General features: G+C 43.4%; 1 protein-coding gene across 3 annotated transcripts in view; it reads right to left on the reverse strand.

Annotated features, from left to right (window-relative positions):
- The window catches only part of mei4 (meiosis-specific, MEI4 homolog), a 116,293-nt gene that overhangs the window by 51,233 nt on the left and 37,264 nt on the right, over positions 1–27,796 (reverse strand). For all 3 annotated transcript variants that reach the window (XM_079526265.1, XM_079526264.1, XM_079526263.1), the window contains exon 5: positions 24,210–24,341. In XM_079526265.1, coding sequence (XP_079382391.1) covers positions 24,210–24,341 — 132 coding nt within the window. The remainder of the gene's footprint in view (positions 1–24,209; positions 24,342–27,796) is intronic.

Genomic DNA, 27,796 nt, shown 5'->3' on the forward strand with positions numbered 1-27,796 from the left:
TTAGGAGTGGACCTAGCCTAACAAACACAGCATTTCGTCTGTTCCAGGGTTAGGAGTGGACCTAGCCTAACAAACACAGCATTTCGTCTGTTCCAGGGTTAGGAGTGGACCTAGCCTAACAAACACAGCATTTCGTCTGTTCCAGGGTTAGGAGTGGACCTAGCCTAACAAACACAGCATTTCGTCTGTTCCAGGGTTAGGAGTGGACCTAGCCTAACAAACACAGCATTTCGTCTGTTCCAGGGTTAGGAGTGGACCTAGCCTAACAAACACAGCATTTCGTCTGTTCCAGGGTTAGGAGTGGACCTAGCCTAACAAACACAGCATTTCGTCTGTTCCAGGGTTAGGAGTGGACCTAGCCTAACAAACACAGCATTTCGTCTGTTCCAGGGTTAGGAGTGGACCTAGCCTAACAAACACAGCATTTCGTCTGTTCCAGGGTTAGGAGTGGACCTAGCCTAACAAACACAGCATTTCGTCTGTTCCAGGGTTAGGAGTGGACCTAGCCTAACAAACACAGCATTTCGTCTGTTCCAGGGTTAGGAGTGGACCTAGCCTAACAAACACAGCATTTCGTCTGTTCCAGGGTTAGGAGTGGACCTAGCCTAACAAACACAGCATTTCGTCTGTTCCAGGGTTAGGAGTGGACCTAGCCTAACAAACACAGCATTTCGTCTGTTCCAGGGTTAGGAGTGGACCTAGCCTAACAAACACAGCATTTCGTCTGTTCCAGGGTTAGGAGTGGACCTAGCCTAACAAACACAGCATTTCGTCTGTTCCAGGGTTAGGAGTGGACCTAGCCTAACAAACACAGCATTTCGTCTGTTCCAGGGTTAGGAGTGGACCTAGCCTAACAAACACAGCATTTCGTCTGTTCCAGGGTTAGGAGTGGACCTAGCCTAACAAACACAGCATTTCGTCTGTTCCAGGGTTAGGAGTGGACCTAGCCTAACAAACACAGCATTTCGTCTGTTCCAGGGTTAGGAGTGGACCTAGCCTAACAAACACAGCATTTCGTCTGTTCCAGGGTTAGGAGTGGACCTAGCCTAACAAACACAGCATTTCGTCTGTTCCAGGGTTAGGAGTGGACCTAGCCTAACAAACACAGCATTTCGTCTGTTCCAGGGTTAGGAGTGGACCTAGCCTAACAAACACAGCATTTCGTCTGTTCCAGGGTTAGGAGTGGACCTAGCCTAACAAACACAGCAACAAACAGTGCACTGGTTCTCAAAGTGAGGTCCGACACTGTGTCACGTTGTGCGGCACTGTGAGCTTGTACATCTGCTATTCTTGAAAATGTTTGAGGAATATCAAAAATGTTTGCAAATATTCTCTTCTGGGGGTCCCTGCCTGGCACACAACACATTTTCAGATGGGGGTCTGTAGCCAAATACATAAAAAATCGGGGGGGGTCCTTGTCCGACATAAAAAAGTTTTGTAAAAGAATGCATGCAGACATTACCTACAGAGGAGATGTGGCTATCTAATTATGATGTACTCCCGTTACGCGTATTTATACCCCCCGGGACACATGCTGTGTGAGCGTGCACAGGGCTCCAGCATGCGACTTAATAGGTCGCATATGATATTTAATTTCTTAATGTGCGAGTTAAAATGAGGTAATGAGGTCGCACGGGTGCGACTTGCTGGAAGGATGAGTGGAGGGGAAAAAAACATCCCGCAGTGCTTGCCCGTTCCATTGATAAAAACATTGACGTTCGCCTGATGCCCAGTGTTGTCCCTGAACGCGTTCAAAGAACGATCGTTCACGAAAACCCACCAATAAGCCCTTCAGACTTGGATGGTCAGAGTGCCGCGATTACATACAAAGTCAATGCAAAGACGAAAATTGCACAAACGGGCACAGCGCGGTACAAACTGGACGAACCAAGGCGAATATATATTCAGGTCTGAACGCAGCTTATCCGACACAAATTAACTAATCTTTCTCAGCTGGACAATTTCACTGGAGCACAGCGCGCATATCTAACTGCATGATGATCATCTATGCAGACAGCCGACTCCCGACCCAAACACTGAGTGAGGAGGTAAACTTGTTGTTTGATTAAACATAATGTGCCACGAAAAATAGCTTCCAAAGCTTGTTATTTTTGCATCGAGGAGGTAGCCTGTGTCCATACAAGGCATACATGATGATCGGCCAACAAAATACATCTCCCAGTGAGTGAAGCGCACTGATGCCTGATTTATTCTCTTTATTAATCCCAAAGGTTTGGACTGCATTTAATTTTCAACACAAAACCTTAAACTGACTTTCTGTGTGTGGAATATAAGTATTGCCTTTATTGACTGAGTGACTTTGTGTTGGGTTGAAACCATTTACACTTGTAGTATAACCAGGTAGGTTGCTGTTTTTTTTACACAGTGACCTTTGTAGGGGTTTTATGATTAAAACCTTTTACCACTACATAAATAAATGGCCCCGATGTGGGGGCATGATAAGGTCATGTATAAATACCACGCTATACAAAGAAAATAATGGTGCTACCTAATTTGTGGTGGCGCTACCAAATTAAAAGGTAGGTGGCACCAGTGCTACCTGTGAAAAAGTTAGTCTGGAGCCCTGAGCGTGCACGCAGCCCACAGACAGACTGCAGCACCAGGTGTAGACAGAAAGAGTCGCGCGCACACAGGATTCCAACTGGTTCCAAAATATATATATCTTCATGAATCCCAGTGCTCTGATGTACTGTACTGTATACATGTATACATGTGTACATGTGTACATGTATACACTGTATACATGTACTGTATGCTGGCGTTTTGCAACTCACTTTGTAACACTCCAGGTAAATGTATTCACAGCAGGCAGGACATACAACGTTTCGACACGTATTGGTCTTTCTCAAGTATAATCGGAGGATGTGTGCTGTTTTATCTTATTCTGGGCGTTTTGAAACAGACCACTTATGTTGCGGTTATTTAACCTTTCCAAGGCTATACTGCATGGTTCATCACGAAGGTCAGCCACTTCATCCTGTTCGGGTGGGATTAAAACTCAATTTCTCACAACTTTTCCTAGCTGTGCGCATCGCTTGCCGCTCAGTGCAAACTGCCACTGTTATGAACATAATTAATACCATTTTCCTCCATGGTTGTTGAAACAAGTATGATTATGGTCAGTGTTGGAAAGTAACTTATCACTTATATATTGTATATTACCTTTTTCCACTTACTAGTAATATACTTATTACACTTTACATGTTGAGAATATATTACTAATTATGTATATTAATATTATATTACTAATATGTTACTATTTTCCAAAAGCAACTAATGTCTGTACGTCGTGTGAATTATCGGATGTGGAAGGGTGGGCATTAAACCGTCCGGAACAAACTGGGTACAGTCGCACAGTGTCAGACTTTTGTCCCCAAAAGTTGCAATTACTGGGGGCGAGTCTAAGTGTTACTAAGTTTTACTACCGTGCGCCCTGGCACTCAACCATGCTGTGAAGAAGAACATTACGCAACATTATTACATGACATGTGTTCTGCCATCGAATATTGTTACGCCAAACCGTTGCATTTAGTCCACCACCCTGATGCACTTTGTGCACCTTTACTCAAACAATACCGCTATCATAGATCATGACTGCTTTATACAATCTAATATTACACCTCATCTAAAAACTCATTGTCAGCATAACACATAGTACATATTCTAATCACTGCATCTCTGCCATGAAATACAGTACCCAGACGTTTTCCCCACACACATTTGGCTATCATCATTGCAGCGGGTGCATGAGAACCTGCTGGAGCAGTTCACTCCGTCACCCACTGCTGGTCTTTGGAAGCGATGTCAGCCAAAACTCCAGCTTTCCAGGAAGGGGGATTTAGCATAATCATTTAGCATAATCATTTCAGCCAGGCTGGTGTTTAAAAGTGGCAGTGGCTAAATGGCCTCTATTCAGGCTTGGATGACATTGCGACCAATAATCATCATTTTCCAGTAACATGTAAAAATGAAATACAAATGTAAATTGGCTACATAGTTAACTATGCTCCAACAGTTCTGTTGCATTAGATAAATAAACTGCGCGGCAGCAGTGCCTCAGGGGTAGAGTGGCTGGATGGTAACCGCAAGTTTGCCAGTTCGAACCCAGGCTCCCCCAGAGTTGGTGTTAAAGTGTCCTTGAGCAAGACACTGAACCCCCAATTTCTCCTGATGTGCTGGTTGGTGCCTTGCATGGTTTCCGCCGCCATCAGTGTATGAATGTGTGTGTGAATGGGTGAATGTAATGCACAGCCATCAGTGTATGAATGTGTGTGTGAATGGGTGAATGTAATGCACAGCCATCAGTGTATGAATGTGTGTGTGAATGGGTGAATGTAATGCACAGCCATCAGTGTATGAATGTGTGTGTGAATGGGTGGATGTAATGCACAATCTATGTAAAGCATACATATATAAATGCAACATTTACCATAAAAAAACTAATTTAAAGTAGCCAGAAATGTATTTTTACAAGTGGTTTTGTAAGTCGGTACCTTAGATGATTAATGTAACTCCTACAGCAGTTTAGCAGCAAGGGAAATAATAATATAGCTGCAACAAGTGAAGCTGAGGCAGCCTGTGTGAATGCTGTACTGCCCTATGAAATTACAGTGCAGTTAACAGCCAATTAGTTGAAAAACGGTTTCAATATTAAATAGCTGTCCCCATTTATAATATTGTGCTCTCCCAGTGCCACAGTTCACTAGCATGACTCCCTCACGCTGAATAGTAAATCCTTCTGCCTTGTGTCATTCTAAAGCAACTAATAATGATGTGGGGGGGATAAAACAAATAGCCTAATTAAAAGTTGCCACAAAACGTCGTAGGCTACTGCTCTTCGGAAGGCATAGTACAATAAATGCCAATTTGAGTGATTTGTTTTACTTAACACTCGTATTATTAAAAGTAAAGAGCCCTGCATTAAAAATAAATGTGCAATACCATTCCACAAAGCCCAACTAATCCTTCCTAGGCCATAGAAAGAAGTGACTGATCAATTAAAAATAAATGAAGATTCATGCACCATGCGGGTGTGCACTGTGCCATGTGGTCTCAACAGTGCTGTCAGATGGCAGTCAGTAGGGGGAGATGATCGTAGGTGATGTGAACCACAGAGGAGAAAACTAAACGTTGCTAGCCACCGCTAGCGTCCACGTAAGAAACGGCCAAAATCCCCGTGTGCATGCCGTCTTTATTGACATTATGGCTCATAATGAGATGAAATGGGCATGACCGGCCCCTAATAAAACATCAATTCAACCTCCCGCTAATCAAAACAGTAACACTGATTGCATCGCTAGTAGGCCTTGTTGGGCCTCCGCAAAGCAGGGTTTGAGTAGTTTCACATTCAACCATTGAAGTGCCAGTGCCACTGACAAGATTCTCCTCATGTGTTTTCGGTGGTTTACGAGGTGCTCTACCACAGCATGAAACCTATAAATCACGTGATCAGAGTTTTTCAGCTGGTTTAAGGTAATGCTAAAAGACAGACAGACAGACAGACAGACAGACACACAGACACACAGACACACACACACACACACACACACACACACACACACACACACACACACACACACACACACACACACACACACACACACACACACACACACACACACACACACACACACACACACACACACACACACACACACACACACACACACACACGCTGAGAGGTCGGCTAGAGGGAGCAAGTGTCTTCTTGCCTAGAGACGAGGCAGCCAATCAGGACGATAGGTAGTCATTAGTCAATACAGCAGCCAATGAGAAAGATAGGTCGAGTGGGCGTGAAAGCCAAGCAGAGAGAACATAGACCAGCTGTGCTTACACAGCAGCTGGTAAAAACCTACTTTCTGGCCTTACAACAAGTCCTACCTGATTGCATTAAACTATGCTAAACGACACTAAACTCCAAAAATCGCAGATGGACGATATATTTGTGTTATAAAAGTAAAGTGAGATCAGCTCACTGCGGATCACATAAAAGCCAGATCTACAAGCTCTCAAGGTGTCCGTCCTACCTGTTTTTGCAGCACCCTCAGTCCCTACACTCTGTAGTCTGTAGCATCTCGGAGCTACAGAATGAGCGTAGGGACTGAGGGAACGTATCGGGCTACAAAATAAGATAAATAAATTACAGGCGGAGATGAAGTGAAGTTGAACGAACAAGCAGCAGCAAGCTAAGCTAACATCACCACCATGGCTGGTGACAGTGTTGTTAACGCGTTGTAACTCGCTCCTCGTCTTTTCCTTTTCTTTACTACTCTGTTTTTAGTCTCATTCAAGAAGACATCCAGACAGTATCAATTCATTTTAAACTTTATCATCGCGCTAAAATATGTACTGTATCTCAAAACATTATAGGTTAGAAATAAGCCACATAGCAGTAAACTGGTAGAGCTGGCCGAATGTCTGCCTTGTAAACAAACAAACTCCATGCGTCTTCGTGCGTGTAGCAGAGCTACCGTGCATCGCAGAAATGCGATGCGACTGAAACTGGCTTAAACTGGCTGAAACTTCAAAATAAAATGCCCAAATTAACCATTTCACCCGGTCTTTAAGTTGAATTTGTAGCTGAGCACCCACTGCGTTAACCAACATTGCGACTACTGTAAGCTCCCGGATTTGCCAGGTAAACACTGGAGAAGGAGCGCACACCGGTACTGAGGAGGAGGTAGCATCACGGTAGAACTATAATATAGCCAGTACGATGCAAAATATATTTATTAAAGCCAACATTTTGACAGTATAGTCTTCCTCAGGGTCCCACATTTGAAAACAACTTCCACTTCCTCCAACCCACTGAAGTCAAAGTGAAAACAGTGAGTACTGTGTGCAGCCTGAAAATAGTCTACTCACGACAATATGGATGCACTGCAAGGGGGATCAGACAGACAGACAGACAGACAGACAGACAGACAGACAGACAGACAGACAGACAGACAGACAGACAGACAGATCCAGAGCAGAAATGAGCTCCCTGAACATTTCCCACATCTTTTTCTGGAGGCCAAGAGACCAAATTAAACTAGATTTGCCCTTTACAAGCATCAGCTGGTATACCATTAATTTCCTCTGGCCTGGCCTCTCACTGAAAACTCTGCATTTCTGATCAGACCCATTTATCATCCTCAGAGCCAAACCTACTACTATCATTAAGGGCACTCATCCATGACAATCCCTTGGCGAGACAACAGAAGTTCTGACTCCAAAGTCAGCCTGAGTTCACATTTTATTAGACAGAGAGTTGTTTGGGGAGACGTACATGACAGATGAGACCGAGTGTACCACAGTTGGCACAGTACATTGTTAACCATCAAGCCCTATATACTTAAACGTACCGGTACGATGAATGGATGCAAAAAATACTCTATCTGCAAGCTCCGCCTAGCAACAATGCCTTGCTATGCCATGTGTTACTTGGGAGCCTTGAATATCTGTTCATTTTGCCATAAAAAAGAAAAAATGCCATACAAAATAAAATGTGCCTATAATGACATGCGAGAAACAGGGACATCAGGTTGAAAGCGGTTGTTTTTCCCCTGCCTTGTTATATTTATTTATTTTACAGGCGTTTGTATAATATTGCTCAGAACAGGGCAGTAAATGCCTGACAGTATAGTTAAGCATTTAAGGACCTCTGTCTCATGTGCCCTTTGCTGGATTGTGATTGAATGATGCCGGCGCTTTCAACTCACGTCAACATCCTCGAGACGAGTGGTGCCAGGCAGCGAACGCAAAAGTCGGACAAAAGAAGGAAGGCACACAAGCAAGCAAAGAAAAGGTCACCCTTTCCAGCTTCGAGACAGCATTCACCTGCACCCCAATATATCAAGGAACAAGAAAACACAAGTTCGCTGATGGGTGCCGTGACCAACTGCAAGTTAGCATAAAACATAGACAGCGATAGACAGTGATAACAGACACTGGGCGCATAATAATAGACAGACTGGCAGTTATAGTGCTCTGCGTGGTTTCAGTCAGTTATTGCTGTCGTTTTTGCTTGTCTGAATTGGGGCCAGGGTCTCGTGGAGTGTGCCGAGACTGTCACGCCCTCTGACAGTACACAACAGCACCAGCCAGATGGCCGTGCTTATCTGTATGTGTGCCGGGTAAATCCAAGGGCGACGGCGCCAGGCGGCAGTAAAAAAAAACACCAAGCCCTCCATCATCTGTTTTGACAGTGGAAAAACAAACTAGCAACGTTTTGCCACCCAGCAATTTACACTGAGCATTACATTTTTATTACCAGAAGATGAAAGCTGTTCAGAGTCACTGAGAATATAATTAAATGGTACAATACGAATACGATGCCATTATAATCAGCTACTGCTTTAGTTTAACAGCTCACTTCAATAATACACAGATAAACAAGACACTTTTGTGAGGTCAGAGGCAGCCTGGGTGGTCAACACTAGTCAAGGACACTGGCACCTACAGATCATGCACCTAAACGATGGAGTGCAGTGATCATAGATAGCACCTAACTCCTCTGTACTTATACACATTGATGTAACAAATAAAGAAACCTTGAACCCTGAACCTTTGCTGTACTGTCCATGTCCATGACTTGTTGAAATAGCAGTAAAACCACAACCAACTCTGCCAAAGTGCCCGTGAACTCCAAATCTACACCAGGGAAGTTGCATGGCTGTAGACACAGCAGCGCATGGACCCTTCTGCTGAAATATGTATAGGAGGCTAGTGGTAGAAAGTTAACTAAGGACAATTTTCTGTCTTCGATACCTTTTATAAATACTCTGTATTGCTACTTTTACTCGGGAGTAGTTGTTCCTCCCCTGGTCTGAGGACAGTCAGGGACACCAGACTACGGTCACAAAAGGTCAGTGGCTAAAGTGTCAAAAACAACCTGCTTCAGCCAACCATTTAGAATTCATTTCACATTTTAGACATGGTTTCCAGATCCAGAGTTATACTTACTGTATAATGACAGGGAGGGGATTCTGTGGGGACTGTACCCGCCCGGCAGCAGAGGTTCAATATTATACATATTATTATAAATGAACACGTCAACCTCGAGATATCTTGAGAAAAGCTATTATTACCATCTTGGCCATTCACAAGATCAAGAGATTTGATTAAAGAGCATTAATCCAGCTTTAAAAAAATAGTTTAACCTTATTTTAGCTTCCGTCGCTAGCCTCCATAGGCCTCCCAAGGTAGAAACAGCCTACATACCAAATCTGCGTGCACACGCACATTAATGTTTTTTTGTGCTCAGAATGGGATAAAGTAGGATGTTGGGAGCATAATAAAACATTAATTCGAGGTCACGCTAAGCATAATAATAGTCTGATCGGCAGTTCACAGCCGCGAGCGACCCCGACGCGGAAATGGAAGACAATCACCGGATAATGCTTCTTCATCTCTGTTTATGTTGCGCGTTTACCTGGCACTGGCCTCACGTTAACTGGGTGGAGGCCTTAGAGTATATATGAATAGAGACGGCACCCGAGTTCTCCTTCCATCCACTTGCATTAAGTTGCTCAGAAGCGCATGAGGCGATTTCACTCCTCCTTCCGGTTAGGAACAGAGTGCATTCTGGGATTGATTGGGTCAAAGACATGAACGCGCTGCCATTGCACTGAAACCGCGTTCACGTGTCATCATGAACGTGCGCAATGATAGTCAACGGACCAGCGCGTTCATGTTCTTGGCCCAGCGCTGCAATACCAAATTCGGCCACTATGTCCATTGCGCCTCAGGGTTTCCTCCGGGTGCCGTCTCTATTCATTTATACTCTAAGGTGGAGGCTGACGGAGCGCGTGGAATAGCCCGACTGCCGCAGAAGCCTGAACTATTGCTATGCCGGATGCATATTACAGTGTGGATTGGGTTCCCAGAGATAACAAAAATCATATATCAAATGGGGTTCTGTGATCTAACGCACATCAAACCGGGGGTCCTTGAAATGAAGAAAGGTTGAGAATCGCTGCCGTAGAAGGCCTTCAACTATCCGTTTCCAGTGATGTGTCCTTTCCTACAACGTCTTGCTCGGAAAGGCCTGAGTCAGCTCGTTGGGTGTTCTCTCTGACAGATGGAAAGAATGCCTGCTCCGCTGACAGCTGGAGTAGGGCAAAGGTACACGGAGGATAAATACCGTATAGAAGGGAGGGGTTTCCAATAAGGCTTTTCAGCTCCAGAGGCAAAAGACAAATGTGGTGTCTTCCCGGGACCCAAACGTACAAACATACATTATGAAAATAAACGATTTACACCAGCCAGGCAATTTAGAGTGGTCAATGATTTAGTATATCCCACAGAACACAGCACGCACTGAGGCAAAATGTGAGATGTTTGAAAAGCATAGATAATCAGAAGGAATTTAACCACTTAAGCCCTATTATATACTACAAATTTGGAAATTGCTGTCTATGAGCAAGATTTCCTTCTTTTTGTAACATTCTTCTTCAGGCATGGCATGTTGTTAGTTCAAAGAGGTATACCGACTCCATTGGTCTGAAGAGAAATTAGCTAAAAATCTATCCAGGCTTAGACCCAACATTTGACAGGTGCAAACAAGCCCCTGCTAATCTCTTCCACATTACACGTTCAGAAAGTAATCCCAGTTCCCAGAAGCTCTCGCATAATAACGGGAGAGCCTGAAAGTGACCCAGTTCTGGTAATCCATCGATGCCACTATCCTACATCATCCACTCAAATTGCCAACTTTGTGGTCGTTCCAGCTGGGGCACACTTAAAATGCCAGTCAGGCAAACCTGCTGGCCCTACAGCAGTAGTTCTCAAACTTTTCTGTGCCAAGGAAGGACCCCCAAATTGATATATATTTGGCCACAGACCTCCACCTGAAAATGTTGTATGCATAGTTGCAACAATGTTTTTAAGTTGGTACCACCTTGTCTCCAGGGGGTGATGTTTATTTTGCTGCGCTGCAGTCTATATAGTACAGAAAGTGATCCATTTCCACATGTTAGGAACGCATGATTCTAAACTACGTCCGTCTATAGACATGGTAACGCCCCCGCCTGCCTCTGATTGGCCTACCGACACTGCCCGTCTTACCAGACCTCCGAGGTGGATAGCTATGGTGGATAGTCTGGTGACAGTGACGCAAGGTTACTCCGTGGTGGGAAATAATACAACTTATACAAGTATGGTAGAATACAAGGGACAGAGAATGACAGCTTGGCACGCACGACAGATGACGCTCTAGAATGCAGCCTTGAAACTGAAAATCTTTTGTAGAAGAGGCAAACTAATATGGTTTATGCCGTTTGCTTTGATTGAATATGAATAATTGAACACGTATGCCATAGTATGATTTTATTTGGGTGTGTTCTAAATAAAGTGTTTGTCTTGATAATTGTGTATTAATCTAATTATAGGATATAGGATTTCCAGTACAATAATGTTTCAAGTTTACACATCAGCAGTGACAAATTAAGAACTTTGTGCAAAATGTATCAGGTCTCTGAGACCCGATGAAGACCAGAGGCAGGCGAGGCAGGCGGTGCGTTACCATGGGCGGGTCTTTGTCTATAGACGGACGTAGTTTAGAATCATGTTTGAGAGTTGTGTGATGTTTCATACAAAGCCATTTGTTGGTTTCTAGCCCTTTGAGTGGCAAAATGAGTAAGTAGAAATGTTATCCATCATTGTGATATTGTAACTTATTTTCTACCCATTTGTATACTATCTTAGTTCAGGCTTTGGGCCTACCTGTATTTTCGGATGCTGTTATACAATACCTTTATCTGTATACCTGCTGTTGCTTTGTAGTTGTATCAAATGCTCACCTGTTTAGTTAACACTTACAGTACCCGTCATGTTTACCAGTTTGTGTTACCTGTAACAAGTGGTTTGTAGTTTGTGTTTATTGTGCTTTCTCTTTTCATGTGAATGAATCCATTCCACATAAAACAACTGCCTGTTCCTTGGAGGATAATTGTAAGGGAGTGTAGCTGCCTCTCATACTATTCCACTCGGGGTCTATTATAGAGCGTCGCAGTCCCGCCCCCTTTCAGAATGATGAGGGCACCAGGAAATAATTCCTCATTCATTTTCCCCATAGACGTTTCAAAAAGTATTTATTTAAAGACCTTTAAAGCCTCGGACAAAGCCAACTCAGCAGGTGACAACTAATGACAATAATTCGAAAGAAGAAAAGAAGAACACACTAATCTCTTTCAAGTGTGGACTCGCTTGCTCACATATTGTAGTACACAGAAACCGAGACCTGACATATAACCAAGAAGCCAGACGAGACACAGGCAGAATACAAATTCCACAGAATGTTTGTCCAGCCTGGCCTAGCGATGTCATATGGCGCAGTCAGATAGGCTTACACTAAACCCAATCAATTCTCTCATTGCTGCATCAGTTCGTTTCACACAGAAAGTCCTACTCCAAAGAGTGAAAAAGCTTCGGCTCAGAACTTTCTCTGGTCTTCTTGGCACAAAACTCCAATAAGTGTGTGTGTGTGTGTGATTTATCTATGTTTGATTACTTTGTCTACTTACTATTTGTATATTATCTTTGGTGAGAACCACATTTCTCACCTGCACATAATCTCTTTTATTGATGTTACCTTTTTTGTAAAATTAAATCTATTCTCTCACCTCAAGACCTGGAAAAAGATCATGCACGCTTTCATATCCTCCCGTCTGAACTATTGCAATGCACTCTACACCACTCTGAGCCGATCATCACTATCACGACTTCAACTAGTTCAAAACTCCAGAAGCCAGAATCCTCACCAACACAAACCGCAGGGCACATTTAACTCAAGTATTAGCCGCACTACACTGGCTTCCTATTAAGGCCAGAATTGATTTTAAAATACTTTTAATTACTTGTTTTAAAGCTCCACATGGGCTGGCCCTGCTGTATATCGTTGACCTACTGCCTCCTAAGACGAATGCTAGACCTCTCAGGTCCTCCAACAAATGTCTTCTAGAGATACCCGCGACTAAGCTAAAAACAAAGGGTGAACGGGCATTCGCTGTGGTACCGTAGCTCCCACCCTATGGAATGCCTTGCCCCTGGCGTTGAAAAATGCTGAGTCAGTTGACGGTTTTAAGAGACTCCTAAAGACTCATTTATTTCGGAAATATTTCTCCCATGTACCTTTGAGCCCTTTGTTTTTGTTCTGCTCACTGCACTACTGAATTATATCGTCACAACTGTGTGATATGTTCCTTGTTTTTAAATTGCTTCTATTGTTTATACTGTGTCAATTGTTCAGCACCTTGTAACTTTGTTTCGAAAGGTGCTTTATAAATAAAATTGACTTACTTACTTTCCAGCCAGGCTTATTCATTCCAATGTAAATATCATGGATTTTACACAAATACTGGTTCATTTTTGGAACCAGACCATCAAAATCTCTTCCAAATCCGTCAACAAGGCCTTCCATATGCAGTGGAAAATATGTGCGTGGCATTTCTTTTTTAAAACAATGTTTTATCAAACTATTGGTAGCGAGGTTTGTCTAACCCATGTTATGCTTAGCTGTGATTGGACCATATCAGTTTGGGGAGGGGCTTAGCTATAGGTCAATTGGGATTAGGATTAAACGTTTGGTTTAGGGTTTGGAGTTACGGTTTCATACATAGCTGCACAGCAGCAGCAGGTCTACAAGCTCTAACCACACTGGTGCAGTGCACTGTGCTGTGAGCTTGTACAGGTATATTTGCTATTTTCAGCTTGAACTAAAAATGCCACTAACTTGCAAAAATGGCATTCATAAAATCACCCGTCCTAAAACGCTGAAGTATGCGTGCGTGCGTGCGTCAATTTTGGGTCAACATGTGTGGATGTGAATGCTGAGAGTTCAGAAGAGGATAGAAAACAGAGCTTTGGGTGATCGGAACCGCAGCAGAACCACAGCAACCCGTGACAACCCGTGGCCTTGGCTGAAAGCATGCAGCAGCAGCTGTAGCCGACCGATGTCAGTGACATTTTGAAGTGCAAATCAATAGGCAAGACCCTTCATGTTTCTCTGCAGTACACTGGCCTTGCTATTGCACTAATGAGCTGTAACACTGACCAAACTTCCCCACCAGGAATCTATGCACTGTTGTTGTTGTTGTCATGGCTGACGCCGATGCCATTATCCAGAGATACGATTATTATTCACATATAATAGTCTGTCAGGTGGAAACTCCAAAACTGTTACTTTTCAGGATTCGAATCAAAAGTATCAAAAGTAGCAGATTGTTTGTGTGTGATGCTGTAGTATGATCAAGTAGAACATTAGTTTACAATGAACACAACAAGTTTTATATGGAGATAAGGTTTTTCCTCGTCAGCAACAATACATATATATAGTTGAAAAATCCAGTTGAGTTAGAACCATTTTTCATTCCATATCTTTACAGTTAGAGTTAGAGTTATAGTGCTGGACGGCCCATTACTGCTGCCTGAATCAATGTACTTTCCTTTTTCACAGAATTGTCTCTCAAACCATATATATATATTTTTCCCCAGCTGAAAACCCAAAGGCACTCTTCTGAAACAACACTCTTCTGAAACAAAGTAAACACTAAACACCCATCTGGGAGCGCCTGATGGCGCTTTGGAGGTGGAGTGATTTTTCAGCTGAGACAAGCAAACCAAAACAACTGTATCACAGCAGAAGTAAACATGTCGGCACAAAGTAGTACTCTGGCCCTACTGTATAGCTCTCTGGCTGACGGGAAACATCACAGGTAGAGAAGACAGAGATGCCGGCTTACTTCTACTCCATCTAAATATTGTACTTTTTACTCCACTACAAGTATTTGAAAACTTTAGTTACTAATTCAGTCAGATAACTCACAAATAGATTTAACCAATATTTATTATAGAATGAAGTGTGCAATGTGCATATAACATTTTTTTTATCTTGGCGTTTTCTCCCTGCTCGGTACAATTAAACACAAATATTAAACATTCCTCCATTAAGAGCAGGGAGATACTGTAGATATACAATAACAACCCCCCATGGGGAACAGAAATAACCACCCATGGGTGGTGCTGGGTTGGTGGTGGGAGCAAACAATGCATAACAACAACCAGGAACCATATGCAGAAGGAAGGCAGGAAGAATGCATGCAGTCTAGGTGAGCTTAAATACCCCGCCCAATTATGTCATATTGGTATATGTGGGTCTTGCAAACATAGATATTAAAAGAGACATTGGAGCGACGTGTCTCCATTGACGGCAGGAAGTCAAGCGGAAGTGCCATAGGGAAGCGCTGAAGGCACTTATGCGACTCCTCTGTGTCTCTCGCTGTCACTCAACTGACTACTGGCCAATCACAGCGCGTCTTTTTCCGGGACTTCCATTACTTCCACTCATGCTTCCGCTATGCTTCGCATGGAATCTTGGGAAAATTGTGCCTTCAATTTTGACACGCGCCCCAGAGCCGGAAGAGGCGTCTACCTTTATATGTCTATGCTTGCAAACACTAAATACACCCACGTAGTAATGCAGCCCATTTTGTGCGGGAACCCCTTTTGGTGTTTTAAACATTATGTTATAATTTAGCTATTGAAAAATAGCAGATCTACAAGCAAGGGGAAATGGAAGGCGGGGCTTTTCAGAGTAAAAATGTCCACATCTGCTGCACACTCTAGCACCATTATTTTTGAAAGAATCTTGGGGCGTAAGAATTGTTAAGGGTTCTATAGAAACCAATGCCTGGAATGGTGTCGAGGCCGCTGCCCTTGCGGGCGTAAGCATGCACGACTGCACGTTGACCATATTTTAAAACATCAGAAGAATGAGGTATGTCTACGCTCTTCAAACATCCAAGTCCACAGTCTTCATTTACAAATGCCAAAATAACAAACCACACCGCACGAACAAGAAAAGGAATCTGCAAAAATGTCAGGACAGAATCCCAGGAGAATGTCCACAGTGATACAGAGGATTATAGAGCCGAGCCGAGCAACAGAAATAAAAGCATGGCCTGAGCCTGAGGGAGATTGTATTCTTTCAAAAAGTTGTGTGGCAGTTAGGCCTGAAAAAAGTGTATTGGTTGACACACACACTGGCCCTCAGAAGTGCACAAACCCCTAGCTGCTAGTCTGGGATCGGATTCCACCCGAGACACTGCACTGTGACACTGTCACCTCTCCAACAGTCAATTTACTACTACTGTATACAATATGCCCATTTTGACTATAGGGATGCCCAAACACAACATGATGCAAGTAACATTAATGAGTGTCGATGAGCGTCAGCTGGACAGTGACACACACACCTCAGCTGTGCTGAACTGAAAGTGACTGGAGTTAGTTAAAAAAAATCACACCCGTGTGAAGTGAGGGGCGCGCTTATCATCATACATCAGCTAATTCCAGACAATCACAATTCTCACCTTCGTCTTCAATGTTTGTGTTTATGCAATGTTTGTGTTTGCACTCAAAACTGGCCATGCATTGTCAATGGAATTCAATGTTTGTGTTAGGACAAACACTCAAAACTGGCCATTCATTGTCAATGGCATTAAATGTTTGTGTTAGGATAATGTTTGTGTTAGGACAAACACTCAAAACTGGCCATTCATTGTCAATGGCATTAAATGTTTGTGTTAGGATAATGTTTGTGTTTACACAAACCCTCAAAGCTGGACATATAGGAGGGGCTAGCGCCCCTCAAAAAACTCTTGATGACATGATAATGTTTACTGGGATTATGGTATCACAAACACCATAGATTTATTTTGAGTGGTGCAGCTACTCCATTGCCCAGCAATGTGTGTCCCTGGCTGGGTATAAAAACCTTTATTTTTTTTACATAATAGGTAGTTAAACAACTAGTCGACTAGTAAACTAGGCAACTAGTCAACTAGTAAAAATCACACCCGTGTGAACTGAGTGGTGCAACTACACATTTATTGTTATAGTTACTGTGTATAAAGATTGATTATATAGAGATTGATTCACTCTGACGTGATATCTGTGATGTCAGTGACGTCACATACTAACCATAGCAACCATGCTCGTTTTTTTTGTTGCTAACCATAGCAACCATGCGAGGAGAGGCTTCCCTCCCCATCTCCTCCCATATTTCTCAGAGATGTAGCTCAGGGGTGATTTCACCCAACACCGAAAAGATGACAGTGTTGAGAATAGTGCTGAGAACACCGTCATCACGGGGTCGGGAACTAATACAGAGAAGTCAAACATCAAAAAGCTTGATCCTTAAAAAGCAATTACCACCCACTCTTCAGTAAGAAAGGTTGCTGGAGCTTAAGAGAGCATGCACATCTTCCATTTTTCTTTTAGGATTTACCGAAAAAAAGCTTTTGAAATGTCACACTGACATGCGTAAATTAAAAGTTAATGACTAAGCCGTCAGTGTCTCCCATCTCTCTCTCCTGTACCTCGCCCACCCAGCCACCTGTTTGATAATAACGCACACTGAAAATGATGAGTGTGCAGAGCAGGTGGTGTCCTGTCCTTGTGCCATCATTGTACTGTGACACCATATGGTTTGTTTGCCTAGAACTTCACTTTCCCCTGACACTCTCTCTTCTTTCCACTGAGACATGAAGTCTAACTGCCTGTTCATGGTGGATTCATTGACTCCCAATGATTCAGTGCTAGTTAAAAAAAAAACCTCTACCTAGCCATTTACAGAATGTCTCCACTGACTTTCTAAAACAGGCAATTACAGGTCACCATAACCACTTAACCCAATCTATGCACGAATCTGCGATTTCTCTGGTTTACTGCTTAAACCCTCCTTTGCCAACCCGAGAAATCTCGGGTTTCTTTAATGTCATTTAATCCAGAATTAATACTATTTTATTTACCGTTCGTTGTTTTTAGCATCCGTGGCTAGCCTCCGGTATCCCATGGTGTGACTTGCGTCATCGAATATCCAAAATCTCCTCGTACGTGATCTAAAGTATCTTGAGGTCCCAGATTGAGGTAAAGTACAATGTTTAGATCTTAATAAAACTTGAATCCGACCTTGCAAGTAGAAAACCAATGTTTACATCGGGAGATGACCTCCCGGACTGAAGCTACATGTCATCTCACTTCCGAGTCAACAAGGCTCAACAGGGCTGTCAAGAGGGTTGGGTTATTGCCTTTTCTTGGCACTTGCTACTGAGTGGAGCTACCAGATGGCGGCATATATTCAGTTAATTGACTCCCAATGATTCGGTGCTAAAAAAAACAGACCTGTCTGAATTGAGTGGTGCTGTACTATACTGGTGTGTGTGTGTGTGTGTGTGTGTGTGTGTGTGTGTGTGTGTGTGTGTGTGTGTGTGTGTCGCTGCTCAACAGTGCCATCCAGCTGTATTGTGATGGTAATGGGAGTGGTTAGCACCACTCAAAAATATTATAAACGAGAAATGACAGGGTCACTGGGTGGGGGTCCCCGGAACATCCAGACCCCGGGAATGCTCCCAGGGCGTCGGCCCGGTTCCGGCGAGCCGCCCCGCTCTGAGAACAGTCAAGAAATGACAGAGTTACCGTGTGTAGAGTTACCTCTACTGTAGCCTACTGTAATGTAAGGTTGGGCGATATACCACATTTTTCCTATCGCCAATCGTCTGGCCCAAAATCGCCTATGGACGATATATTTGTGTTATAAAATAAAATAAATGACCTGCTGGTCGCGGGTCGAAAAAATGGCTCATCTACAAGCTCTCAAGGCATTGTGTACGTGACGCCGTGAGAGCTTGTAGATCAGCCTGTTTTTGCAGCGCCGTTCGCTATATGCGTTGAGAGCTTGTAGATCTGCCTGTTTTTGCAGTGCCGGTGTCAGGATGGAGTTAACATTACTCTTATACAGGGGTTCTCAACCTGGGGGTCGCTACCCCTCGGGGGGTCCCGAATTTATTTTGGGGGGTCCCCAAATTATTTTAAAAAAGGGGGTTTGTCCTGAGCTTAAAGATCTGCACGGTTCATGGTGAATTGAGAGCCTCGCTTAATTCCCACATCATTATCTCTAGATCACGAGCTGTACTGCTTCACCGCACCACCAGCATATATTATCAGCATCAGGAGTAGACAGGGTTAGCACTGCATCATTCTCGCGGTGCCGCCTCGAAGTGAAATCACTCAAAGTGAAATCATAGAAATTCTCCTTTACTTGGCTCGAGGAAAAAAAGAGATGGCCAGGAGGAATGGCACTCAACAGGAGGGGAGCCAAAATGTGATTCATGTGATTCAACCCCTTTCACAGGAGCTTCTGGTGACCTGGCACTCAGCGCTGCCTCTCAGAGGAAAGCTCGTTCTGAAAATGCCAGCCTTTCACATAGAATACAAAAGATACCGTGGAATCAAATAGAAATGTTGAAAATAATGGTGTCAAAGGTTGTCCTACAGGTTTGCTGCGGTGTAGGATGTAAAACCGATGAGATGCAGTCCATACAAAATCGCAAACACCACAACACATGCACACAACATAAGAGAAACATATTAAAAAGGCTTTGTTTGTGCTGTGAACATCGCCGCTTGATCAGAAAGTCAATCTGGGAAAAGATTGACACACATAGCTCCGCATAGGAGTGGTTGCACCACTCAAAGAAATCTGTGCTCCACAAGCACCTCTTGCTAGTTCACTTTCTGCCCTGTCAGTGTGCCCTTGAGCAAGACACTGAAGCAGAATTTACATAATGAGTGTAGATCAGTGTCTAGAATGTAAATTTAAAATAAATACGGTATAGAAGAGCTGCTATGCGAAACACCTAAAATCATTTACATGCTGAAGTGTGGTAGTGTAGCACTGTCAGTGCCAACAGTGTAAGTTACTTTGTGAAATCTGCATTTAGAAACGTGCTATACAAGTGCTATACAAAACTAAAATAACCAATCTAAAAGCTCACAATGCCTTGAGCGACCAAGGCATTGTGTGCCTTGAGCGTCGATCCGAGCACTCAAAAAGGTATAAAAATGAGGAGAGGGTGGATATAAAATCAAGGTACTTTATTAGAAAAGCTTAAAAAGCCAACATGTTTCGACTCACAAAGGAGTCTTCATCGGGGCAGGTATGCTTACCTTACCTGCCCTTTGTGAGTCGAAACATGTTGGCTTTTCAAACTTTTCTAATAAAGTACCTTGATTGTCTCCACCAGGCCGAAGGCATGGGGAGAGAGTATGTTTTGCACTCCGTCCGTGTGTGTGTGTGTCCGTCCGTCCGTGTGTGTGTGTCCGTCCGTGTGTGTGTCCTTCCGTCCGTCCGTTACCAGCTAATCTCTGGCACCGTTAACCCGGTCGATGCCAAACTTTGCACACACACTCCCTGGATGCCAACGATGAACCTCTGCCCCACATTTTCCAGAACGGCCTGTTATAGCGCCACCATGAGGCAGCTTTTCACATGTTTTACCTAAAACTGCACCGATCTGCGTGAAACGTTGCATGCACACTCCCTAGAGGCCAAGGACAAACCTTTGACCTGCATTTTCCGCATCTGCCTTTTATAGCGCCACCAGGAGGCCGACTTTTGTAAAACACATTTTTTGATATTACTCCTCCAGATTCTGTCCAAAAATCTCACAAATCGTTACAGAGTATCTCTATGGTCATGTGCTCAACTCGGATCTGTCCCATATTTCATATTCCATCCTAATTGGCTATAATTGGCTTTCACAGTTTGCAAGATTGCCCCGTTTTGAACAAAAGCCTCAAATCATGAACGCAGCATGCAATTTACGTGAAATCTTTCACACATTTTCCTACTAGGCTGAGGAATATATCCCACCCTTTTCACATTGGCCTGTTATAGCGCCACCAACAGGTTGATTTTTGCAAAACACATTTTTGGAACAAAATGCCTCAAATCATCCAATTGCCATCAAAGGCAAACATGTTTATATTATTTTAATATCGGATGGCCGCTCACAGTGCCTTCTCCGCCGTTAGTCATTTATTTTATGCGTGGTTCCCCTCCGTCTCTACACCGTGACAACATGGCTGTTCACATAACCTTCATGCCAACAAAGCCCACTGAAGTTAAATGACTCAGGCTGTCTCCAATGCCAGTGAAAAGATGACAGACAGGAAGGTATTGATTTTCTGTGGCAGGGGATTTTACCGCGACCACAGGAAGCGCTCACTAGGCCAGCGTGTCCAAAGCGTCCTTTCATACACAGAATACCACAGAGAGAAAGCTTTCATGGAGGGAGAGAACAATAGAGATCAATATAGAGAGAGGGGGGGGGGGGGGGGGGGTCAGACTGTAAGATGGTCATTCCCAACTTGTGGTTCGGGGATCACTGGTGGGCCGTGAGTATATTGCAAATGAAGTGTATTGTTGTGATAATATAACAATATTTAAATATACCTGTGTGAAGTGTCATCTCATTTCGGCCAATCACAATTAGCGTCCTCACCTTCATCATCAATGTCTGTGTTGCGCAATGTTTGTGTTTACACAAACACTCAAAATTATCCATTCATTGTCAATGGCATTTTAATGTTTGTGTAGGACCAAGTTTGTGCACACACCAAAAGCTGGACATATAGTAGGAGGAGGGGCTAGTGCCCCTAAAAAAAAAGGTATATTCAGTGATTTCAATTAATTAAAAAATATATATATTTTTTTGGGATAATGCTCCCTACTATAGAGTGTGCTGACCATATTCCATATGTCCCCAGTTAACCCCTTTGGTCAAAAAACCTTAGGTTTCGTTTTTGGCTAGGGTTAGCCAGCCTTCATCCAATCAGGATGAGAGGGGCCTTCCTCCAATCATGATCGAGCAGGGCGGGCCTTGGTGCACGTGCTGTTGGCCTGTTGCGTGCCCCCCCCCCACTGTAGAGCGTGTGCACATCTTGTTACCGGGGCAGACCGGGGGCTTTTCCAAATCACCCAAAACACTGAATGCTCCTGTAACCTTAAAGGATTCATTGTCTCCACCAGGCCGAAGGCATGGGGAGAGAGTATGTTTTGCACTCCGTCCGTGTGTGTGTGTGTCCTTCCTTCCGTCCGTCCGTCCTTCCGTCCGTCCGTTATCAGCTAATCTCCGGTACCGTTGGCCCGATCCATGCCAAACTGTGCACACACACTCCATGGATACCAACGATGAACCTCTGCCCCAAATATTCCTCAACGGCCACCATGAGGCCGATTTAGGCAAAACACATTTCTGTAGATTACCCGTACACATTTTATCCATACATCACACAATTCGGTATACACTATCTCCATAGTCATGTGATCAACACGGATTTGCACCATTTCCCATCTTCCATCCTGATTGGCTAATATTGGCTTCCAAAGCTCACATGAATGGTCCGTTTCGAACAAAATGCCACAAATCACAAAAACAGTGTGCGATTTCCGTGAAATTATACACGCACATTTCCACTAGGCCGAGGACGACATGCCACTCATTATTTTCCAAATCAGCCTCATGGTGGCACTATAACAGGCCAATTCCTGTTTTTAGCTATAACTGCATCAATCTGTATACAACTTATGTATGCGCACTCCCAAGAGGCCATGGAAAAACATTTTCCCTGCATCCCTCCACATCTGTCGGTTATAGCGCCACCATGAGGCCGATTTCTGCTAAACACATTGCTTATGTTAGTCGCACAGATTTCATCCAAATCTCACGCAAATCGGTACACACGATCTCTGTAGTCATGTGATCAAGACGAGTCTGTTGGATTTCTCAAAGTTTTCAGGAGTGGCCTGTTTCGTTCAAAATGCTGCACATAAACAAACAAACAAAAAAACATGTTTATATTACTCCTAAACATTTTGCCTGTGCCCAGAAGGGCACTTTTTCTAGTTTCTATTCTGATTCAGATAAATAGCAACTTAATGTACTGTATACTGTGTTAGTTCCATTGATCCAAGCCGGAACACAATCGATTGAGTGATCGATTAATATAAACATGCTCTGAAAATGGACGCGCCCCACAAATCTGACCAAATCAGAATGAGTGAGCCACGGACACTTTCCAGGATTTTCATGTGGGCCTTGATCTAGAAAAGGTTGGGAAGAGAAAGAGAAAAAGAGAAGAGGGAGATCAGACAGAAAGGTGGGCGAGATGAAAAGATGAAAAGATGGACGAAAGAGAAAAGAAAAGATTTTGTGGACTAAAACTAAGACAAAAAAATGTTCGATTACCTTTTGTCACTAAAGAAAACTAAATAAAAAAAAAATAACAACTGAGCTATGACTAAAACTATGATTAAATATACTGACAATTTTGTCAACAAACAAAAACTAGACTAAAATGTTAGTGTTGTTAAGACTAGTGGAGAAGAGATCCAGAAGAACTAAAAGAGAAGTCCTTTTACGCTTGGTTGCACTCGGGAAAATAGCGGATCTAGCTCACCGCTGTTACGCCGTAGATCTGATATTTTCAGCATGCAACCAAGATACACACACACACACACACACACACACACACACACACACACACACACACACACACACACACACACACACACACACACACACACACACACACACACACACACACACACACACACACACACACACACACACACACACACACAAAACAAGGTGCTTCAACCCTCGGTCACGACATGTGGGCTGTGCACTCTCAACACAGACGGCAATCATATTCCCATTCAGCACTTTGACCTCCGGTCAGCTCAAAGACGGCACGAAAACAACCTCTCCTCCACACCTTATGCACACACAACAGCGATGGATGGGGGCAGGATGGTGTGTGTGTGTGTGTGTGTGTGTGTGTGTGTGTGTGTGTGTGTGTGTGTGTGTGTGTGTGTGTGTGTGTGTGTGTGTGTGTGTGTGTGTGTGTGTAAGCGTGCTACAGCCAGTTGAAGGGCTCTTTCCTGAAGTGCCCAAGTACTATTCTCTCTGACCTGTGCGTGTATTACCATCTGCGTGGGGACCAGGCAAAATTCACCATGCGGGGCCATTTTTCTGGTCACCCTTGAGGTAAAGGGACATTGGCATGGCTAAAAATATATATGTTTTTGAGCCAAGGTTGCAATTAGTCAAAGATTCAGGGTGAGGTCCTGGGTTAAGTTGAAGAATTAAGGTTTAGGTGTTGGATTTTGAGTTTCCTTTGCCATGCATATTTTTCAGTATCACACTGTGCAGTGTAGTACAGATATCGTCTCTGTCAGGTGGAAACCTCATGTCCAAAACAGTTCATCAGATCGGTGAACCAATATTATACATCGCTTAATTGCTCCATGCGATACCAGAAAGCATGCTGGCTGGGCCAGGCTACAGTAGGTGCAACATTACCTGGCAGCTGTTCCAAAGCTGCTCCGCCAGCCTGTTGATCTCAGAGAGAACATGGTGGACGATGGCAGACTTCAGCAGGCTGCTTCCTCCCAGCAGAACCACAGTGTTTGTCCGCTTCTCCTCAAGATGGAACTAAAGCGCACACACACACACACACACACACACACACACACACACACACACACACACACACACACACACACACACACACACACACACACACACACACACACACACACACACACACACACACACACAGTTCAAACATTCTCAAGGTTACACACCTGGCCACCTGGCCTGGCAGACATATGCGCTCTCCACCGAGCACCCCTTTCTAATTAGTTGACTTTCTGCCCCGTCAGTGTGTGAGCAAGACACTGAAGCGGAATTTATGCAGTAAGTTTAATCAGTGTCTAGAATGTAAATACAATTTAAAAAATATAAATTAAATTAGCTCTACAGTATAGAAGAGCCGGCAAGAGCCGGAAGTGGATAGTGCAGCACTGTCAGCACTGTGCAAATTTCTTTGTGAAATCTGCATTCAGAAAAGTGTTATACAAGTTAATTTCTAATATCATTATAAGAAACAATATGCCTGTGTGTACCCAAGTGAACAACGTCAGATGACATTACAGAATGCCTTTATTTCTAAAACTCCAACATACTGCAGTGCAGAGCCCTTTAGGAAGAAAATCATTATCCAAAGTTCTTTATTCTTTAATAAAGTTAATTCTTCAAAATCTAACCTATAGCATGGTCAAGTCTGCCAAAGTGTGAAATTGCCTATTTTCAATTTAGAACATAGTTAATGTAGTATGGATAGGTTATAATAACTTTTCCATCAAAACGTCCAAACTGAAAGGATGTGAGATAGAGAGCATGTCAGGTTGCTAGACGGTTTGTTCAAGATATCAAGATATCTCACACTTAAAAATATCGTAAGTGTTTGCAACCCGCCCATCTGGATAGGTTTGCCACGTGCATTTTCCGAGCAGGTTTATTTTAATGAGGTCAGAGATAGGGATTTACTGATGAGCAGTAATGAGTTACTTGTAATATACTAGAATTTCGCGGGCCTTCGGCCCGCTCATCCTAGCGCCATGCGATACGCAAATGGGAAGAAGGCAATGGCAACCCATGATGTTTTAATTTATGCATTTGCTTGGAAAGCGCAAAGTTGCCAAGCTGGCTGAGTGACCTTGTTTGGTTTTGTGTATGAAAGAGAGCATGGCAAGGCGCAGGAACAGTATACTGTACTGTACTGTACTGTACTGTACTGTACTGTACTGTACTGTACTGTACTGTACTGTACTGTACTGTACTCATGTGTACTGTACTGTACTGTTCTCTGTACTGTTATTAGTGTTGTGTTCTTATTTTTTCTTATTATGATTATTATTATTATTATTATTACATGGATTAATATTCTGATCAACTGTACTGTTGATATTATAGTTGTTATTAGTGTTGTGTTCTTATTTTTTATTATTATTATTATTATTATTACATGGATTAATATTCTGATGTGAGCTTTCTTTCTGTACTGTACTGTAGTCATGTGTACTGTACTGTTCTCTGTTTTAGAAGTGAGGGTGCTTTGTAGGAGGAAACATGATGCTTTTAAGCAGGGGGATTTGGTGCTATATAAAGCATTAAAATATGAATTCCAACGTGCCGTGCTTAGGGCTAAAGCTTCCTACAAAGCTAAACTTGAAAACAAACTTCAAGCTAATGACATCAGAGGTGTTTGGCAAGGGCTGCAGGCGATCACTGATTATAAAACCAAGAACCATGTTCTAGACAGTGACCCCTCTCTCCCTGGGAGGCTCAATGAGTTCTACTGTCGTTTCGATGGTGGGGCTTATCAGCCCCCCTCCTTTTTGGAAGAGCAGGGGGACACACCTCCCACTGTATCAGAACATGACGTCAGAGTTCTGCTCCGCCAGCAAAACACCAGAAAGGCAGCAGGGCCTGACGGCGTGTCGCCTGCCACCCTTAAACACTGTGCCGACCAGCTGGCACCAGTCCTCACTTCCATCTTTAACCAGTCCTTGCTACACTCTATCGTGCCTGCTTGTTTTAAGTCAGCAGTGATCATCCCAGTCCCAAAGAAGAATAACAACATCACCTGTCTTAATGATTATAGGCCTGTTGCCTTAACATCGGTCATTATGAAGGTTTTTGAGCGGCTGGTGTGTAGATTAATGTCCAGCATCTCACTTGATTCCCATCAGTTTGCATATAGGGCAAATAGAAGTGTTGACGATGCAGTGTCCTTGTGTTTGCACTCTATCCTTCAACATCTGGAAACCAGGGTTGTGCCTGTATATGCTCGTATCTTATTTGTCGACTTCAGTTCTGCGTTTAACACTATCGTTCCTGTTAAGTTGATCCAAACCCTGCAGGAACTGGGTGTTAAACAATCCATTTGCAAATGGATTTATGACTTTTTAAGTGACAGAAAACAAGCTGTCAAAGTCGGCAAATTAATCTCACAATCCAAGGTTCTGAACACAGGTGCCCCCCAGGGCTGTGTTCTTTCTCCTTTTCTATATTCTGTCTACACATATTTTTGTCAATCACACACTAATTCAGTCCTGTTGTTTAAATTTGCAGATGACACCTCTGTGGTAGGCCTAATCACAAACAGTGATGAATCTGGCTATCGTAATGAGATAGATGACCTGGTGAGGTGGTGTGAGAACCGTAATCTCATACTTAACATCTCAAAAACCAAAGAGTTGGTTGTTGACTTTAGGAGGAAGAACAAAACCTTCCTCCCTCCTCTCTCCATAAATGGAGTAGAGGTTGAGAGGGTCTCCTCGTTCCGGTTCCTCGGAACCACCATCCACGAATCCCTATCATGGGAACTCAACACCAGCCTCAAGGTCAGTAAATCCCACCAGCGTCTCTACTTCTTGCGGCAGCTCAGAAAGTTCAAGGTCAGTAAAACAGCTATGATACACTTCTATAGGTCAGTCATTGAGAGCGTGCTCACCTTTTCCATGCTTGTCTGGTACGGTAATACAACCGCACAGGACAGGACACGGTTGGAGAGGGTTACACGTCAGGCAGCTAGGGTAATTGGTTCGAGCCTTCCATCGCTGTCATCACTCTATCCCACTAGATTGGTGAAGAGGGCTAAAAAAATCATAGCCGACTATTCCCATCCAGCCCATTACCTTATCAATCTCCTCCCATCAGGTAGGAGATATGGCAGCATTGGGAGTAGAACCTCCCGTTTTAGAGACAGCACATACCTCCAAGCAGTCAGGTACCTTAACGACACTCTTGCACTTCAAACACAAACTAGACGGTATGCACTTTAATTATAATTATGCACTTTAAAAATTGCTACATAATTTCACTAACCAGTTTCTTCTACTGTCTGTACTGTATACATGCGTCAAAGCTGCAGCTTGGTCCTGGTCTGGTTCTGTTTCTTGTGTCTCTTTTTGTTCTTGTCTTTGTGCTGTTATTTATTGTGTTGTCTTGTATGTGAGAGGAAGTATCATGACAATTTCCTATCAAACTTGTTTTGAAATGGCAAATAAATACTTGAACTCTGTACCGTTGATATTATTGTT

This window comes from Electrona antarctica (genome assembly GCF_951216825.1).
Source record: "Electrona antarctica genome assembly, chromosome: 17".
NCBI lineage: Eukaryota > Metazoa > Chordata > Actinopteri > Myctophiformes > Myctophidae > Electrona > Electrona antarctica.